The 19848-nt window shown below is 32.0% G+C and overlaps 1 protein-coding gene and 1 non-coding gene across 2 annotated transcripts in view; both read left to right on the forward strand.

Annotated features, from left to right (window-relative positions):
- Positions 1-19848, forward strand: part of LOC145261143 (protein FAM135A-like) — a 567493-nt gene that overhangs the window by 67834 nt on the left and 479811 nt on the right. The window contains exon 2 of the mRNA XM_080119438.1: positions 1776-1925. Within this exon, the coding sequence (XP_079975564.1) occupies positions 1776-1925 (150 nt within the window). The remainder of the gene's footprint in view (positions 1-1775; positions 1926-19848) is intronic.
- On the forward strand, positions 438-555 carry LOC145265565 (U6atac minor spliceosomal RNA). The gene has a single exon (XR_013864673.1). It is a non-coding gene; the product is annotated as a U6atac minor spliceosomal RNA (small nuclear RNA).

A 19848-nucleotide genomic window follows, 5' to 3' on the forward strand; every position in this document is an offset into this window, starting at 1 on the left:
AAGGTAAAGCCTAGGAGGTCGCAGATACTAGAATTGAACAGGACTATACCTCATTACTACAAAAGGAAGCCTGCTCGACGACAGAAATTGAATGATAACTCAGCTCAGCTGCTATGAAACAGCCAGTAAATGCTGAGCTGAAAAAATTCGAATTATCTCCCTTTATTTGGCGTAAATCACCCGCTACTAAACGAAATTTACAACATTCTACAATATTTTTCTTAAACTCATTTTTATAATAATGATATTTAAATTTTAGACTATAAAATATTATATTATAGTAATATTGCATAATTACAGTGAAATAACTAAGAAACATATACTTTTTCATTTAATTAGAAGTAATAAAACTTATACATATGCAAATTAAATGAATCTATATTTATATTATGACATATTTTTATACTATATATATGTTACGATTTCATTGAGAAAGCGTGTTGCAAAAAAGGAGAGACGGTTAGCACTCCCCTTGACAAGGACGGAAAAAGATCATTTGATCTTCTAAACACATATGGCATTTGCTTCCTACTTCGAAGCAAACCTATTTTTTTTTTATCTTGCAATTTTCTATTAATATTTACAAAAATGTGCCTTAACTGTTCTCTATTTACTTGCTTTGCTATGAGGGCGAAGTAAAAAACAAGATCAGAGTTTACTGGTGGATATCAAGCTCTCAAAAAGGGGCATCTCGGATTGGGAACAAAAATAAAAGTTGCCTCCACCCAGAAAAATTTCTTCTCTGGCTTAGAACATAACAATAATAATAAGGGGAAGTAATCGATGATTATTTTGACATTTTTAAATATTTATTTGCAGAACCATAAAAAATTTATATAAACATTAAACAAATTAGGCACAAGGTCGTTTAAAAGGGTGGAAAAATGACTCGTTGGTCATCATTTGTAATCATGACTAGAAAATATTTACCTTATTCTATTAAAAAAACTAGAGTTACCTCCCCTTTCGTCTTCTCATTTCCTTTCCTTACACTTTAAATAAGGCCTTGTCTCATTGGCCAAATGGTCCTGGATATGACCTTAAACTATATCCAGTGGTGAGACCCCAGCTTGCGGGCTTTGGGGAGTGTGGAGCCACCCTTTAATTGCCATTGCTCCCAGGTCCACTCTGACCCGGAGTGGTAGTACCTGTTAGGGTCCCAACTATGGGTTAAATAGAAACCGACTTGAAAATAACAAATATATTCTATTAAAAAAATTTTCTTCAAAATCTTTGGATCCGGCATTAAATAACCTGGAAAGGATTGATATGCCGTAAAACAAAAACAACCAACCAACCAACCAACCAACCATTGGCCAAAGGTGCCGCTCATCGACCAATCACAGCAACCTATTTATTAAGCAGGACTAGAGATTCCCTTTAAACTATCTTTCGTTCGAACCTCTGTGGAGGAAAGACTTATTATTTCATCTCTCTTCTTTCCGAACTTGAATGAGGCCACCAAACTGAAGACGCTAAAATAAGAACGTTTTAAACTTCTTAAAAAGACACAAACGTAATTGTTTTGCAACCTGCTTATTTTATATTTGTATTCATTTGAAGTTAAATACACTTTTATTGTTCTCCGGCTTGTATATTCGTGTTTTTTTTCATCTGAGTCCTAAGTCGAAACAACACCGGTGATGTGGATTCTGATAGTTGCATATACATTATGTAATAATGATTACATTTTTCTTTTAATTGAACACTTGTTGATTTGTAAAACTCACAGTAATTGTAAGCCCATTGTAACTTCTTTTCCATTTCCTTTTCAGACGGTCTGGTCAACAGTGACAACGAGCAACCCACTGAATTACAACCCAATAAACCTGTTGAATTTCAGTTCATTATCAACTGGAATTATGCCAGATGATGATATTACATCCAAACCAGAAGAACCGCCGCCTTCCAAAACGAGTGACAAGGTAGGAGTAACCTCATGTTGGCCAATAACTACTCGTCGATATTACCAAGTAAATTCCTTAAGTAGTGTGCCGTATACATATGAAGAAGAGGTAGGTGGACAGATTAAATATTTGCTGTCCTGCACGGTCTACCTTTGGTCTGGTCTGAGGTTATGGTTTTTCTTTCAACCACTACGGATTAAATGTTCTAATTTCTTTCTGTTTTGTGATAATTTCTTTTTAATTATTATATGACATTATTATTTTTTTATGTGTATTAGTCTCATTTTCTTATTTTTATTGTTCAGTTTTTGACTAACTAGCATTTTATAAGCAATGATTATTGCATTACTGATGATGAAGTCGATGCTAAGAGTTATGTCCCTTGTTTTTTTAACACTTGTGAGTGTCTATCAAAAACTAATTTATAACATTGACTTAATAACATTTAAAAATGTAACAAATTATGAAAAATAATTATGAAAAAAATAATTAGAAAAGGTTTACATAACATTGCATTTGACATGAAAAAAAAAGAGCATTTTTTTTTCATCAATTGATTCTTTTTCTTAAAAATAAAACAAAAATTAAAATAAATTTTTATGTTGCTGCAATTCAGTAGCTATGATTGAATGAATGTTTCTTCAGAGAATGGCCAGAGATATTTTTTAAGAAACTATTTTTTCTCCTAAGGTGCCTTTTGCTGTATGTAAAAATCTTTTCAACTGAACTTTATTTACTCAAGTTGGATAGACGGTTCTCATTTCAGCTTCTTGCAAAAATTTATATTTAACAATATTCAAAATATCAAATAATAGTAAATTCAATACTCTTAGACAATTCCTTTTAAGATTCCTTCTATATGTATACCTAGTTAGAGGAAATTTTCCATCTTCAATGCAATGCATAAGATCCGTGTGTTGCTTGTCATCTTTCTGAATTGAACCCTTCCACCCTGGCTAACTGGTTTTATATCCTCATTTTGCACATCCTTTTCAAAAATTTTCTTGCATGAGGTGGTATTTTTAGAAGTGATTTTTTTAATGCACTTTAAAATAACTTCTTGGGTTGAAAATAAAATTGGCATTTCCTGTACATCCTAACAAATAATGTTAATTAGAAAATTATTTGATAATTTTACCTTTGGAATAACATCGGTGCCATCGGTTTCAAACCCAAACAAAGGACTCCACATAAATTGGCCTCCTTTATCAGACTTCAATAAACAGTTATGTAACAAGAAGGCAGAACAATGTGAGGTTTGATAATTATTGGAGTCAACATACCCATTTAGTAGAATATAATTAAACATGAAGTGATTCTTTTAAAATCTTATTAATTTTGTGTGCATTTTTAGGGATTTTAAATTAACTTTACATTTTAATTTAAAGGTATTAAACAAAATAATTTAATTCTCACATTGTTTAATAAGGGATGTAAAAAATAGTTTTACTAATATTTTGATTCACAGATTTGGAAAATATACAATTTTACTTTCTATACACAAATAATATTTCAGATTGAATGCATTGATTTTTGAACGCACTTTTTTAAAAATTGTCAAAGTATAATGGCAGCAGTGATAGCAACGATATAATGTACCTATTTACAATGCCTCCCCACGGGATAGAGTTAGACACCAGGGTTGTTTTTTAATGTGGAGAAAAGGCACGATATAATTGTAGGAGCACTAAGAACAACCATGGAAACTTTGCAAAACGTGATAAATTGAATTAAGGTGAGAGGTTTAGAAGATACAATGGATAGCAATGATGAAAACGGTTGAAATATTAAGGAAAACTCTCTTGAATGCAGAGACTAATGCACATGACCTACAAGCGCCATATAAAAATTGCAACATAAGTAAAATAAACGATTTTAGCATATGGAACCAATATCTATTTTAAAAGCACATTCTTAGTTGTATGTTTTTTGTAGTGAAAATTGTAAAGGTACCTTTACAATTAAGTTATTAGTGTAACGATATTGAATGCAGGTGTGCAAAAATAGTGTTACAATGTTTTAGCTTTAAGGTTAGAGAGAGATTAGAAATGGAAAATTACATCAAAAGTTAAAGTCTTCAGATGGAAATTTTTCATTTCTCTCTTAGTATTTTGAAAGACAAATTTAATATTTAAAAGAAAAAATAATAATTTGATAAAAAAAAAAAAATCAAAAAGTGAAAAAAAAAAGATCGTATAGTTAAATAAAATTGAAGTGAAAAAAAAAGATAGCATAGTTAAATAAAATAAAAGGGAAAAAACAAGATAGCATAGTTAAATAAAATTAAAGTGAAAAAATATATAGCATAGTTAAATAAAATTGAAGTGAAAAAGAGATAGCATAGTTAAATAAAATTAAAGTGAAAAAAGAGATAGCATAGTTAAATAAAATTAAAGTGAAAAAAAGATAGCATAGTTAAATAAAATTAAAGTGAAAAAAGAGATAGCATAGTTAAATAAAATTAAAGTGAAAAAAATATAGCATAGTTAAATAAAATAAAAGGAAAAAAAATAGCATAGTTATATAAAATTAAAGTGAAAAAAAAATATAGCATAGTTAACTACAATTAAAGTGAAAAAATATATAGCATAGTTAAATAAAATTAAAGTGAAAAAAATATATAGCATAGTTAAATAAAATTAAAGTGAAAAAAAAGATAGCATAGTTAAATAAAATCAAAGTGAAAAAAAAGATAGCATAGTTAAATAAAATTTAAGTGAAAAAAAAAGATAGCATAGTTAAATAAAATTAAAGTGAAAAAAATATATAGCATAGTTAAATAAAATTAAAGTGAAAAAAAAGATAGCATAGTTAAATAAAATTAAAGTGAAAAAAATATATAGCATAGTTAAATAAAATTAAAGTGAAAAAAAAGATAGCATAGTTAAATAAAATCAAAGTGAAAAAAGGATAGCTTAGTTAAATAAAATTAAATTGCAAAAAAAATATAGCATAGTTAAATAAAATTAAAGTGAAAAAAAAAGATAGCGTAGTTAAATAAAATTAAAGTGAAAAAAGATAGCGTAGTTAAATAAAATCAAAGTGAAAAAAAGATAGCGTAGTTAAATAAAATTAAAGTGAAAAAAAAGATAGCGTAGTTAAATAAAATTAAAGTGAAAAAAAAGATAGCGTAGTTAAATAAAATTAAAGTGAAAAAAAGATAAAATAAAAAATAAAATTAAAATGAAAAAAATATAGCATAGTTAAATAAAATAAAATAAAAGTGAAAAAAAATATAGCATAATTAAAAAAAATTAAAGTGAAAAAAAAATATAGCATAGTTAAATAAAATTAAAGTGAAAAAACGCCAGGTAAATATAGCTAGTATGAACTAGGATAGTAGAAAGTGAACGTAAAGTTTACTTTCAGCAGCCTAGTAACTCTCATTTCCCTTATTTTGTCCTTTAATTCTCACATCCCATGAGTGATGTCTGTGACAAAGGGAGAAGAATTACTATTTTCTGAGCCAGAGACTATATGTGTCACATTTATTTTTGTTTGATTTTGACCATAAAGTAGTATTTGTTTTATTTCTTACATCAAGCAGCTCAATATCTTGTCTGGAGCGATTTCCATATAAAAAATATTGATATTGAATTTTTTGAATTTTTATATTTTTATTTTTTTCTTTATCCCAGTGGAAATTGGTTGTGGTTTCTTTGAATACCTAATGTATATATTTTCACAAGTCATACAATAATTGGTACAGTTATTACAATTTATTACGACTCTTTTTACAACTCACCTTTGAAAAATAGATCTTGATAAAACATTCAGTACAACTAGCGTATTTTTACAAGTATATATATATATATATATATATATATATATATATATATATATATATATATATATAAATGTTTGGAGGTACAGAATTTATATATAGTTTTAAAAATAGTAGGCGGAAGTTTCTTGAGAGCTCTTTCGGCTATCATCTCGCCAGGAGAAAATTGATAGCAAACAAAATAATATTGTGTTGAAAAATAAAGAATTCTAATGGGGAACTTATTAAATGTGCCAAAAGTACGGGGATACTAAAATAAATTTATTAACGTTTAAAAACGATTAAAATATTGGCACAACGAGGGAGGAAGAAAAAAAAAAAAAAAAGCGGGAGAAAAAAATCAAAGTTCCCCAAAGAGAAACAATGCGTTTGATGTTTCTTTTTGCCGGCACAAAGAAGGTTGACGCACCGCGATAGAGACAGACTCCAAAATCTTTAAATGGTTTTTGGAGTCCGCTCTATGTAGCACCTCGAACCAATCTATTTTATATCTATCGGCACAGCACGGGCTGTCAACCAAATGCTAGCCAATAGCAGAGTCCAAGGCTGCAGAAGGAGGGAGACCACCAGACCCCATCCTCCCTTGTCTGATCTTCGATGGAACATGCTGGTTTACACGAGTCAAAAAGTGCAAGGATGTTCGCCCAACATAACCAGCATCGCACTGGCATTTGAATTGATATACAATATTACTATTTTGGATGTATGGCAAACTATCCTTGCGGAAAGGCAGGTTTCGTAGTATATACCAAACGCAAGGACACAGAAAAAAAGCAGTCGTAAATACTTCTGCGAATCTGTTTGGAAAGTCTATTACTCTTTTCTCCAATCCACGGTAATTTTAAATAAACCGGGCATTTCAAGGGTCCAAACTTTTTAGGGGATTTAAAATCCGCAACCTTTTTGAAAATACAGTCATCAATAAGGTCAACAGGATAACCATTATTGATGAATATTTCCCTGATCTTATCGAGTTCGGCGTCTAATCTGTTAGGCGAACAAATCATGAGGGCTCTATGTACCAAAGTATTAATTAGGCCGACCTTACGTGATTTTGGTACAAAAGACAACCAGTTCACATATAGGCCAGTAAATGCCGGCTTTCTATAAATTGTAGTGAGAAAGCCCCCCCCCCTTGAGCGTTCAACAAGAACATCCAAGAAAGGAAGCGAATTGTCCTTCTTACTTTCCATAGTGAACTTAAGAGCCCCATGTAAGGAATTCAACCTATTAAAAAATATCGACGCTTCACTTTGCGATGGAAAAATAGCAAAAGTGTCGTCAAGTGTCCCCCGAGAAACTTCAGCAAATAAAATAATTTGGTAATCTCAATAAGTTTCTAGCTTGAAAAAATAATACCGTGTAGACAGAAAAATGTTGAATATTAATTCAAACAAAAAAAACACTTACGAATAAACTGAAAAAATTTTATTTGTTTGTTTTCAATATTCTTGAAACAGCTATACAGAAACTTTGACCACTTCAAATTCAAACTTCAGCCATACTTTTAGAAAAGAAAACAAAAAAACACCCACTAAAAAAAAAAGCAAATTGAAAAAGCCCCCTTCCCTAAAAATAGGAAATCGAAAATTTCCTTTATTTACGAAAAAAAAAAAAAAAAAAGTCAGTGAAAAAAGTGCCTTTACAAAAAATTAAAAAAAAATGCATATTATGTACGTGTTCGGCAAATTTATTTTTTCGGTTATTCGGGCACTCGTTGCTATTTTTATTGAAACAAAAGTTGTTTTGGTTTATTCTTATTTATTTATGGAGGGGGGGTCTTTTTAACGCACGGACAACAAAAAGTGCTCAATGTCTGGAGAATAGTTTCTTCTCTTTGTATCCCTTCTGCCGAAATACTTTTTTTTTTATTAGCATATCATTATAGAGATTGTTTTATGATTAAAATGTTTTGTAACAGATAATAAAGTACTATTAAAAATTAAAATATTACTTAAAACAGGCATGTGAAACTCAGAATCCCTCAAGAACCATAGGAATCAGTTTGTATTGTGGTGTGGGCCGCACTCCTGCAATTATAATTAAAGTCTTTTAATAAAAATTATTGTAGAATATTTTTATTTTAATTTATAAACATTCAATACTTTTGTTGTATTCAAGAATGCAAGTACAAACGTATACGGTGTTTAACCAAATAATATAACAAAAGAAATTTACATGGTGTATAAATCTGTTCACTTGTATCTGAATACAACAGCAACAAATGCAATGCACATAAATTTCGAAATGAAAAAAAAAAAAAACAAGTGGTAGTAGGCAGGCAAGCTCGAACCTGTACTGCAAAGGAGGAAAAGAATGTGAAAAAAAGTTACGTTTTTGCCGTTGCATCCATCGCCAAACCGGAAGTAGCCAAGATTTAAATTAAGGCTAGTCAATCGAAAAAAGGGGATGACTTTCGAAAATATCGAGCCTTCCTTGTAGAAAAGTGCCCAGTTGAGGGTGAAGGAATTAATGTTTTTTAGCCAATTTTTCGATATTTGTCGTCTGCAGGGTCGAGCTTCAAAACGATACCAATCTCATGAAAATCTGTCGCCTCTGTCAAAAGTTTTTGGGCATGCATACTTACAAACAAACAAACATACATACATACATACATTTAAACAGACAGTTGAGATTTATATAATAGATGATATGTGATTGATTTTTAATTTGCATTATTTAGAAACTAAAAGCAAAGATAAATTTTAAAAAATTCTCACGCCTTTTTGGACACACCTCATATTTTGATATTTTCCTTTATTTCTCCCACGTTTTCAAAGTTGCTTAAAATCGTTTGTGTTGGCCACATATAAGCTTAAAATGGACCGTATGTGGCCCACAGGCCGCATGTCTGACATGCCTGTATTGCGTTATGTAAAATGTGGAGTATGTTTTTCTTTTAATTTAGAAACACTTAATAGTTTGGTGATATTCAAGAATTCAAGTACAACAATACATGTAGTTTAACAAAATGATATAATGAAAGAAATTAGTATGAGACATGAGATATAAATGAGTTCTTTAATTCAATATGCTGAAAATTTAAAAGGCAATAAACATGGTTCATTTGTATTTGTATGCAACAGCAACAAATTCAATGCACATAAATTACAAAATTTAAAATAGACATTCATTATCAAGTATTCAAACATTTTCATGTTTTGTCCTGAGGCTTGATAACTTTTGTTGTTGACAATCTTTGGTATGTCAGGCTGAAATTTCTGTGCTGTTCTGAGTTTTATCAAAGATGACACTTGACTGATTTTGAAATTGTATTATTCAGGTTCTAAAGCAAGGATAGATAAGAAATTCTCGCTACTTTTCAAAGTTGCATAAAATCATCTGTGTGGGCCATAAACAAGCTTGTTGCAATGGATCATATAAAACCTACGGACTGCATGTTTGGCATGTCTGAGCTTATCTTATGTGCATACTGTGGACAGCTTTATCACATACTTGAGAACAAAATTCCACCACTCCACACAATCTTGTGACTAGGAGTCGATTTTGTAAATATATCCTGAGTAGGTATTTACCTCCCTCCTACTGTGGAAAGGTGTAACACAAGGTTAGAAGGTGTAGATTGAAAAATCAGTAGAAAGAGGCATGTGAATTCCTCTCAGCATTCCTCGATAAGAACCCCTCAAGTGAGTAGTAATAAACTAATCCCTTCTCAAAGAGAGAAAGTAAAGCCTAGAATGGTAGACCAACCATACCTGAGCCTGACAGAAGCAAAGTCATCACTTACTTAAAAATGACCCAGACTTTGTCGGACTGATTGTCGAGTACATAATCTCAACTGATATGTGCGATTCATATTTAAAAAATGATTTTTTACTTGTAAACCATATTCAGGACTAATGTGTTAGAGGGTGGTTCAATCTGATGGACTCCTCTAACTTCATGAATCTTGAGGTCTTAAAAAAAATCATAATCAGGCCCCTGCAAGCAAGTTTTTAACTACCAGGAAATCAAAAGGTAGAGAGTAACTGGTGTTTTATTTATCTCCTGCCCGCAGTGGAAATATTAAATACAATGCCAAGAAAGTAAGATTTAAAAAGCCAACACCATAGAGGAACAACACCATTGGCTGAACAAAAATTGCTTCGGCAGCCCCGTTGTCAGCATTTGGGCATCTCAGGTGATAGGCAATACTTTAATCCCTTCTCAAAGAGTGAAATGGAAAAACCTAGTAAGGTTTAGTTCCTATAGCTGCTTAGAAGTGTACCTAAGCCCGACAGAGAACAAATCATTTTGAAAAATAGCATAGATAGACTCTGATGATTTAAGTTTGGTTTGAATTTGTAGAAGTCACAAAAAAACGAACTTATCTTCTCTCGCAGATTAATGTCTCTGCTGGGCGATTTGACTGCACTTTTTCTGTTTTCTTATTGAATGATTGATCATTTCACTATTTGTGCATAGTTTCTACATTGTGCATAATTGCATAGCATTTGGAGATGCATAAGATGCAGATGAAGTCAATGGACTTCATCTGCATCTTGAAAAAAACTACTTTAGTCCCTTTGGGAATCACGGTCAGTCAGCAGAAAGTCAGCACGATCAATCAGTAGTTACTGGAAGCAACAAAGAAAGACATTTCTCTCTTTTTTGTCTCCGTCTACTGGACACTCAAACATCAATTATCTTCGCCTGAAGATAATCGCTGACAGATTTTTTGGGACCTCAAAAATCTTCAATTCTTCCTTTTCCTCACTCGGATATTGTCCAGCTTTCTTTCACTTAAATAAATCTTTTCTTTCTTTGTTATAAAAGAGATTTTGCTTTTCCTTTCATGCGATGATTTTCATTCACCATTAATATATTTATAGAAGTGCATTTCAAAATTATAAACTAACCCCAACTGAGTTTACTAACTGGTACATGCTGAATATTGGTCACACAATGAGAATAGCTTTCTCATAAAAATGTTTAATAAAATAATTATTCATCATTCATTTTCTTTCTCTCTCTCTCTCTCTCTTCATTTGTTCTTAATCCCTATCAAATTATCTTTAAATTTGCTTTATTTCATCTTCCCAGACATTTTCTCTCCCCCACCCCTCGCTTTCTCTTCATCAGTGCATGTGACCCTTACCTCATTTATGAAAACGAATTTGACTGTTATTACCCAGCAACTAACAACATTCCAATAAGGGTGTAACTTACTTGCCTGCCATATTTTTGTGACTGCTGAGAGAAGCTGTCCACTCAGACGTGAGACTATTTACAAATTTATTTATTTATTTATTTACTAGTAGGCAGCCAAGCATTGTCGCTCATAAAATATGCTTAAATATGATATTTTAATTTATGCAGATTTCGTATTTATTATTATATTAGAGCCAATTCTCCATTGATTATTATATTGTATCCAATATCTAGTAATGATTTCAAAAGTTCAAAAATGACTTGAGTGCAATCAGCTAAAATCGAAATCAAAACATTTAGCTCTCTAGCAGTATTCGCTAACATCTGAACTAATCCATATCAAAATTTGATAAATTAATCCAGTTGAACATATTAATCTATATTTGCGCAGGCACAGAGCATATACATTATGTCAAACTATTGCTGGCAAATTCCAATTTTTCAATTTTAACCCCTTAGCAGCTATTTTCTCAGCTAAAAACCAAATCTATTTTATTCTATAGGCCTGAATACCCCATATATCAAGTTTTAGACCAAAAGTTGACAAAGTAGTTTGGTAGTGATCGCTCACACAGACAGATATAGAGATCTACTGTAAATGCATCTCCAAATGCTATGCAATTATGCACAATGTAGAAACTATGCACAAATAGTGAAATGAAACTAATCATTCAATAAGAAAACAGAAAAAACGAACAGTGAATTAATAAAAGTTCTTTGTAAAGGAATATGCAAATTAATTACCCTTTTTGAAGTCGCTGGTATATTCACCACTAAGTGTACAAGGAATTTATATTAACTTTTAAAATAGAAAATCGGGCTTTTATTATTAATGTCAGAGTGACAAATAACTCAACTTCATATAGAGGATGGAGAGATTAATCTTTTACTTACTTTAGTGTGAGGAAGTTAGTTTAAGGATAATAGCATTTCTAATTTAGACTGGTCAACAAGTGCAAAAAAACAAAATATAATTTTTTAAAATTAAATTGTTGAAGTCATGGAAAAGTATGTTAAATATATTAAAACATTAACGCATTATGTAAGCAAAGAATTAATTTTCTTTTTTCTTCCCTTCCTTTCTTCTGCTTCTTCTTCTTTTTCTTCTTCTTCTTCTTTTTCTTCTTCTTCTTCACATATCTATGAAGCATATGTGTCATACAGCAAGTGGCGTGCAGAGGTCTGATGATGCCCTGATAATTGTTACTGGTACTGGTCCTGCTGCCTGTCAGAGTCATAGGGGTGCTGCATAGTGGGTGAATTGTGGACCAGCTGATGCATTTTTGGTGCATTTTTGTGGGTGAGTGGCTTGGTTACATCGAAACTTCCAATCAAGAATGTTGTCAGCCCACTTCTCCCATCTGTTCCCTGCAGGATGGTCTTTATAAGTCTTTCTGAGCATGTTACATGCCCATACCATCTGAATTTCCTCTTTTTCATCATGGTCAATAGGTCTCCATAGTGATGGACTTGTTGAGTGACTTTTCTATGGACTTTATTGTTAATGACATAATCCCTGTATAAGATGCCAAGGAGTCTTCTGAGGTACTTCAGTAGTCATGCTGAAGGTGATCTTGAACAAGCTGAAACCACAGGCAGAAGAGATCATCACCAAAAAGCAGGCCGGTTTCTGTCCAAATAGAAGCATCACAGAACAGATATCCAACCTAAGGGTTCTGTGTAAAAAATACAACCAGCATCCACAAGACATCTTCCATGTCTTTATTGATTTTAAGAAGGCCTTCGGTAGAGTATGGTATGACACTCTGTGAACTGCCATGAACAAATTCAACATATGCCAGGAGCTGAGCCACACCATCAAGGGACTCTACACAAATGCTACCACTGCATTATTCATACAGGATATAGTAGAGAAGTGGTTTCATACTACAGTTGGGATCTGACAAGTACGCTTGCTATTGCTGACACTGTTCAACACTTTCCTTGAATGCACCATGACTGATGCCTTGGAAGACAACATAGGCACATTCAGCATTAAAGGGCAGACAATCACCAACCCCAAGTTTGTTGATGATATCCTCACTATACAGCATGAAAATCAACACCGATAAAACCAAGTTCATGTGAAATATTGCCTTGCCAATCACCACCAAGATCACTCTCGGCAGAAAAGAACTGGAGACAGTTAACTATTTTAAGTACCTTGGAGCCATCATAAGTGAGGAAGGATTGAAGACTGAAATCTTGACAAGAGTGGCATAAACAACAGAAGTAATGGCAAGACTGAAGACTACATGGAAAGATAGAAACAAAGTGAAGCTACTAAACATGCAAGTCATCTTAATTATGCTTTACACATGCAAGGCATGGACTGAACTCATGGATCCAAAGGAAGGATTCAGAAAGTTAGATACCCTGGGTCAACTCATTGATTCTATAGCATAAAGATTAAGCCTAAGTCTAGTACTGGAAAATATGAAAAACGATGATAGTTTGAATACGAATGTATGCCCCCTCCTCCAAATCTGGAAGCCTTGTCTCCCCCTCTGCATACCACAGCATACAACAGTTTCCCATTTTTTAATAGAATCACTTACATTATTATTCTACTCTGCAAGATCTTTCAAATTGCTCTGGTTGGGTAGTAAAGGGCAAACAAAGCATTGCTGCATCACATGGTCTTCTTCTCCAAATTCATAGATGGTTAGGGTGGTTTTGTAGCCCCCCACCCCCCATCTGTTGATAGTAAATTTTGATCACCCTATTCCCATTCTCATGCGGTTGATTATTTTCTACTGGATCCAGAGTGCTTCTCAGTGAGAAAAGAAAGCTTCAAAAAGAAAAGATTCCAATATCAGTAGAAGGAGGGCATTTTTTAGTCCTCTGATTCACAGCTTACAGTCTCGTCTCTTTCTGAGATGTTGTTAGGGTCTTGACATGGCTAAGGAAGTTTCATTTTAACCTCAATCATTGGGCCATTGGTTCACGTCCATAAATTGCTAGGTAAAAAAGTTATCAAGAATACTTTTGTCTTTCAGAAAAAGAAAATGCTTGAATATAACCACATTTTTTTGTTGTTTTGATAAAAAGATTCAAGTAAAACTTTTAAAACTTTCTCCAGAGAAAATTTTTTAAAAATTCTGTTTTTTTTTTCTTCTAATTTTTATGAAATTTAAGCAAATCACATAAAATTATTATAGACTCCAAAATTTTTCAGCAAATGTTAAGCATAAGGTCGGTTTAATTTTACAAAATTAGAAATGTTCATAACATATTTTTATTTATTTACTAATGGGTACCAATTTATCAAAGCTAAAATCTAATTAAGGAGAATGATTTACAAGATGGATAGATTGATAGTCAATTGATGATGAACATTATGTGCAAATCGAAAATAATGAATGGAATGAATAAAAGTTGGATTGAGGACGGTTTATGACAAGTGTTTATTAACATTAGATTTGAAAATGATCGTGTTGTAGATCATAGAGAAACAATCCTGTGGCAACATGTTGCACAAATAGGAAATTCTTGGGAAAAACTCTATTCATAAATTTTCCATTTTATGTTAGTCAGTGATGGTAAAAAGATGAGTTCTTGCTGTGAATGTTTTACTGAAAAGAATCAGATATTGAAGCTTAGTGGAGAACTTTCATGAAAATGACGATAAAGTAGAGAAAATTTGGCAACATCTCTTCTTTGAGAAAGGAGCTGCAGAGAACAGAGGAGATCATCTCTCAGAAGATGGTTTTGAACTTTGTCAAAGCAAGAAAGAGTGCTCTGAGTGGCACTTTCCCACATGTGGCAACAGTACTCCATCTTAGGACGTATTTGACTCTTATAGATAGAGGCTCAAGTACTTTCTAGAGTGGTAGAATGATCTAACCTTAGTAACAGACTAGAATACACATGTTATATTTTAGATTTAGATTCAAAATCAATCCAAGGAGCTTATGAAAACAAGAGGCTTCCTCAAGAAGAGAACCATTTATACAGATGACCTGAGCATTGGTGAAAAGAAAGAAGTAACATTTATGTACATGTAGAATATTTATAATACATAGGTTACCCGCCTGTCTTAGGGTGTTCACAAGGAAACATCAGATTGGTTCAACAGTTGATTCAGCACTGACAGCTGAGACAGGCTAAGTTGCATAAACTATTTTGCTAATCACCAACTGCTTAAATTGACTGTTGACTATTTCAAAATGCCTGCTCTCTCCTAGCACATGACCTTACTCAACAAATCATTTTATATATATTGTTGCTGTGTTATAAAGAAAAATATAATGGAATATTTTTATTGCTTGGTTGAAGCGAACGAGTGGAATAAAAAAGAATGAAGGGTGCAATGGAGTTCATGGAAGTTGATTTTTCAGATTTTTTGGCTTTTCTGCCAAATTTGGGTCAGTTAATATAACATTTTTTGCAACGCTCTATTCACTCAATATAGCCACACTCCCTACAGGATGTGGTTTCCATTCATTTTATTGTTCATTTAGCATTGGGTATATTTCAGTCCACTATGTCTCTAGGTGGCTTGTGTTCACGTTCAGCAGCCTCATAATGTTCACTTCCCTTATTTTGTCCTTTAGTCCTCACATTTCATAAGCAATGTTTCCAACAAAGGAGGAAGTATTGCTGTTTTTGGGGGGGTCGAAATTTATCCATCTTACACTTATCATTAGCTAGTTTTTACCCTTGAAGTAATATTTTATAGTTCCTTACATAAACTGGCTTCATGTCTTGTTTAGAGCGATTAGTTATATATATATATATATATATATATATATATATATATATATAACATTTACAATTCCTTTAACAATGAGGAAAAATTTCGAAGATAATACTGTACTCTTCAGTATCTAATATGGCAGTCTAGTTGTTGAGATAAGCAGGGAATGTTACTGGTCGATACTGGAATTATATATATATATATATATATATACACTTCTATAAACTCGTTTTCTTTTGCGTGTATTGATATTCATATTAAAAACTCTCTTTTGTATTTATTTAAAAAGAAAATACAATTTTCTTATATATGGGTTGTGAAATTGCATTCACTACCAAACGATCTAGCTAATTTGCATATTTTTTTAAACATCCATTTTAATTAATTCCCTATTAGTTGCTTCGGTTTTCTGATGGGATAATCATCTTTAGTTAACCATTACGTGTAATTATGTTCATGCAGATATTCTACATAATTCATACTTGCATAATATTTGCGCAAAAAGTTTATAGTAAACACAAAATTGTTTCCATATATATTTATGCATACCTATATATTTTTGTTTAACAAATTTTGCCTACCAAACTCCTCCTAGAGTTTTTGGTCTACAGAATGAAACTTCATATATAAGGTATTTGTATCCATGCCAAACATTATATTTGGGTTTTAGCCAAGAAAAATCGGTGCAAAAGTGTGAAAATTAAAAAAAAAATGAAATTTGCTAGGTGATGGTCGAACACCAGCTACGAATGCATAACGTAGTAGCTATTGGTTCATGTTTTAATTTTTAACCTTGCAGTAAACATGTTTTCATAGCCCAGTCATTGACGGCAGAGGCAAAATAAATCGTGACCTGAATGTTTTGGTTTCGATTCTCGGTGGTGGCGCATGAGTGTTTTTTTTAATACTTTTTAAATCATTACTATATATTGCATCCAATCTATCTATCAATCTATCTATAAAAGTGAAAATGTCTGTCTGTCTTTTCTCTATGGTAGTTAAGGAAGACTATTATGCAGAAAGGCATTACTTTACATATTCACACTTTTTTATATATACATATGCACATAAGCTTATGAACACTACATAGGCCCCGAGCAAAGCCAGGTGGAACTGCTAGCATATATATATATATATATATATATATATATATATATATATATATATATATATATATATTCAACTGACAGACCAATGCTGTTTGAAGGAAGCTGCTTCATCCTACATTTTTGGAAGGTTCAGAATCCCATGGAATGAAATGTAGATCAGTTTTAAAAGGTTAGCATTCACACTTGAATTCCGGTTCTCTGACATTCATCTCAAAGAAAATAAAAAATAAAAAAATAGTTTGCAAAACGAAAAACAACTAAAAAATGTTTAACTAAAGTTCCTTTAAAAAAGGAAAGAAAGTAAAAAAGTAATGAATTAATAGGTTTACATTCATTCACTGTAATTTGCTGACATTGAAAAAGATAAAACTTGTGAGTATCAATTGATAATTTTCTCTCATTTCCATTGGTCTAAATGTCAAAATAGACTCCATACAACTTTCTCTTGCCATTCATTGTATACGGAATTCCTGCCTAATAACGTCATAGTTTCGGAGTCAAACAGTACCCATTTTTTTTATAGTTAGCTCTTAAATAATATAAGTGTATGTTGCTGCTGCTGCTGATGATGATGATGATACTCTCTTTCTCTTCCCCAATCTCGTTCTCTTTCTTCTCCCCTTCCTCCAGAGAGCTGAACATGAAAACTATACCAATAATTATATGAGCTCTGAGAACAATCCCTGAAAACCTGGGAAAAAAAAAAAAAAAAAAAAAAAAACTGGAAGAAATTGGAATCAGAAAAAGAATGAACACATATAAACTTTGACACAGATGAACACAACTGATACATTAAGAGGAATCCTAGAGTGTGGGTCAACCCACGTATCAGAAGGTTGCATGTTCATATCACGTTGGGGTTACCAATTTGTGACATGGTCCCTAGCTTTGGTAGAGATCATTTTGGGGATGATGATAGTGTCTTTGTGTATAGCCAAGAACCACACCGATATTTAATATGAATTGGGTATAAAAGTTATTGTTTTAATGAAGAAAGAAAATGGATAAACATATACGGAACATGTATACCCATATATATATATATGTATATATATATACATATATATATATATATGGCGCTTCTACACTATCAGAACGAAATTGCGGAAATCGTAATACTGAATTTCACATGAAAACAATCTACGTATTCCTCATATTTTTAAGATTATTATATCCCAAAATTACGAAAATCGATAAGGTAGAATATTATGTATTAAAGAAAGTAGAAAATAGAATTTGAAGAAAACGATCGTATTTGCTTATGTAAGACACAGGAGAGTTCTAAAAGGAGGTAATTTTCCGTTTCGATTTATTTTATAAAAACAAGATGGCAACAATTTTTTACCTGCTAACATGATTAAAGTTGTTTTTTTTTTTTTTTAAATAATTCAGTAATATTCTGGTAATTTCGACTGCATAATTTGGAAGCTAACATTGTAATTTATTAGGATTGATTTAAAAAAATCAGTAGAAACCATTGTTTTTATCTGAAAACTCAATTTTATCGACTACAAAATTTTGTTCTGATAGTGTAGAAGCGTCATAAATACATAAATGTGTGCGTATATATATATATATATATATATATATATATATATATATATATATATATATATATATATATCTTCGATTTTATTCCTATTTTATTATGCATGAACATTATGCATTATTAACACAATTCAAAGGAAAGTAGCTCACATTAAAATGAGCTCAAAAGCTATGTTTTGCAGAATACAACATTTTGATGGTTTACGAAGAGACATTTTTTCAAAACATATCCCGTAGAGTCAAATGGAAGATACTCAATACAAGAGATACTCAAGGAGAGCAGAAAAATAAGAGAGATACTGGACTTGGATTTACTTTCGGCAGCCTCGTTATTCTCATTTCCCTTATTTTGTCCTTTAGACCTCACATTCTATGAGTGATGTTGCTGACAGAGGGGAAAGAATTTAATTTCTGAATCAGAATCGATTCATCGTTGGTTTGTTTTTGACCTTGAATTGATATTATTTTTTTCCTTAGCTCCTTATATCAAGTGGCTTCATGTATTGTCTGGAGCGATTTCCATACAAAAAGGGGGAAAAGTAAACATTATATAAACGGTTCTAAAAGTTCGTTTTGTGCATCATAAAAATAAATCATGTTCTGTAAGGCATAGGTTCTTCAAATAGATATCTAAATACAAAATTTGAAATTTTGTACAGAAACTAATTAGAACATACCAAACCTAAATTTATATAAAAGTATTTTTAATTTCATTCAAATAGATAGTTAATTTATATATTTAGTTTTTATCACTGAGCATGTTCTTGTTATTCATGGCAATCCATCAATGTATTTTGAGGGTGCTGGCAATGGTCCTGTTGGCATAACTTGGATTGCTAGAGAGTATGAATTTTACAGCGGCACATCTCTGATCTAGCTCATTGAACATAGTGCCACTTTCAGACATAATAGAAGGCTCCTATCGCTCTTGTACACAACTGACCTACTAGTAGATGGTCTGCAACCAAAAAAGAAAATCGCTTTTCATCAAACGGAAATGGAATCATGTTGTCTTTTCTAGGGTGACAAGTTTATTGTTCCACCTTCTAATAATGGAATAGAATGAAATACAGTGTTGGAAATCTGAGGAAACTTGCTGTCACTCAGATTCCAAGAAAGTCACTGTTTGTTAGTAGCAAAAAATCACTAACAGTGACTGATCTGAGACCTGTAAATGAGTAATAATAGTAACCCACTCTCCTGCAAAAAAACAAAAAAGATCACGCATGGCTAATATCACACAAATTGGCCATGAAGTGTCAACGAAGACGGGCAGATCGAATAAGAAGGGCAGCAAGTTCTGAAAGTGTGGCATGTTACACATTTGAATTTAGGGGTATTAAACCTGCAACATATCTTAAACAAAAACTAAAACTCAGAGTTTAAAGAAAAATAAACAGTATTTATTGTACATACCCCCCCCCCCAAAAAAAAAATAGCAAGTTCTTTATTCAGTCTAGTTTACGTTTAGAAGAAACTTGCTTGTAATTGATGTTTTTTATAAAATTCCTTTCAATCGGATTTGGATCCTAGAAAATATCGGCTACTTTTGTTACAATGGTTATCAAAAGAGGTGGAGATTGCTGCAAATCTGAGGAGACTTATTCTCACTCAGACCCCAAGAAACTACCACTTGTTATTACCAGTGAG

Source organism: Euprymna scolopes, chromosome 3 (genome assembly GCF_053919585.1).
Source record: "Euprymna scolopes isolate OS-2025 chromosome 3, ASM5391958v1, whole genome shotgun sequence".
Classification (NCBI taxonomy): Eukaryota; Metazoa; Mollusca; class Cephalopoda; order Sepiida; family Sepiolidae; genus Euprymna; species Euprymna scolopes.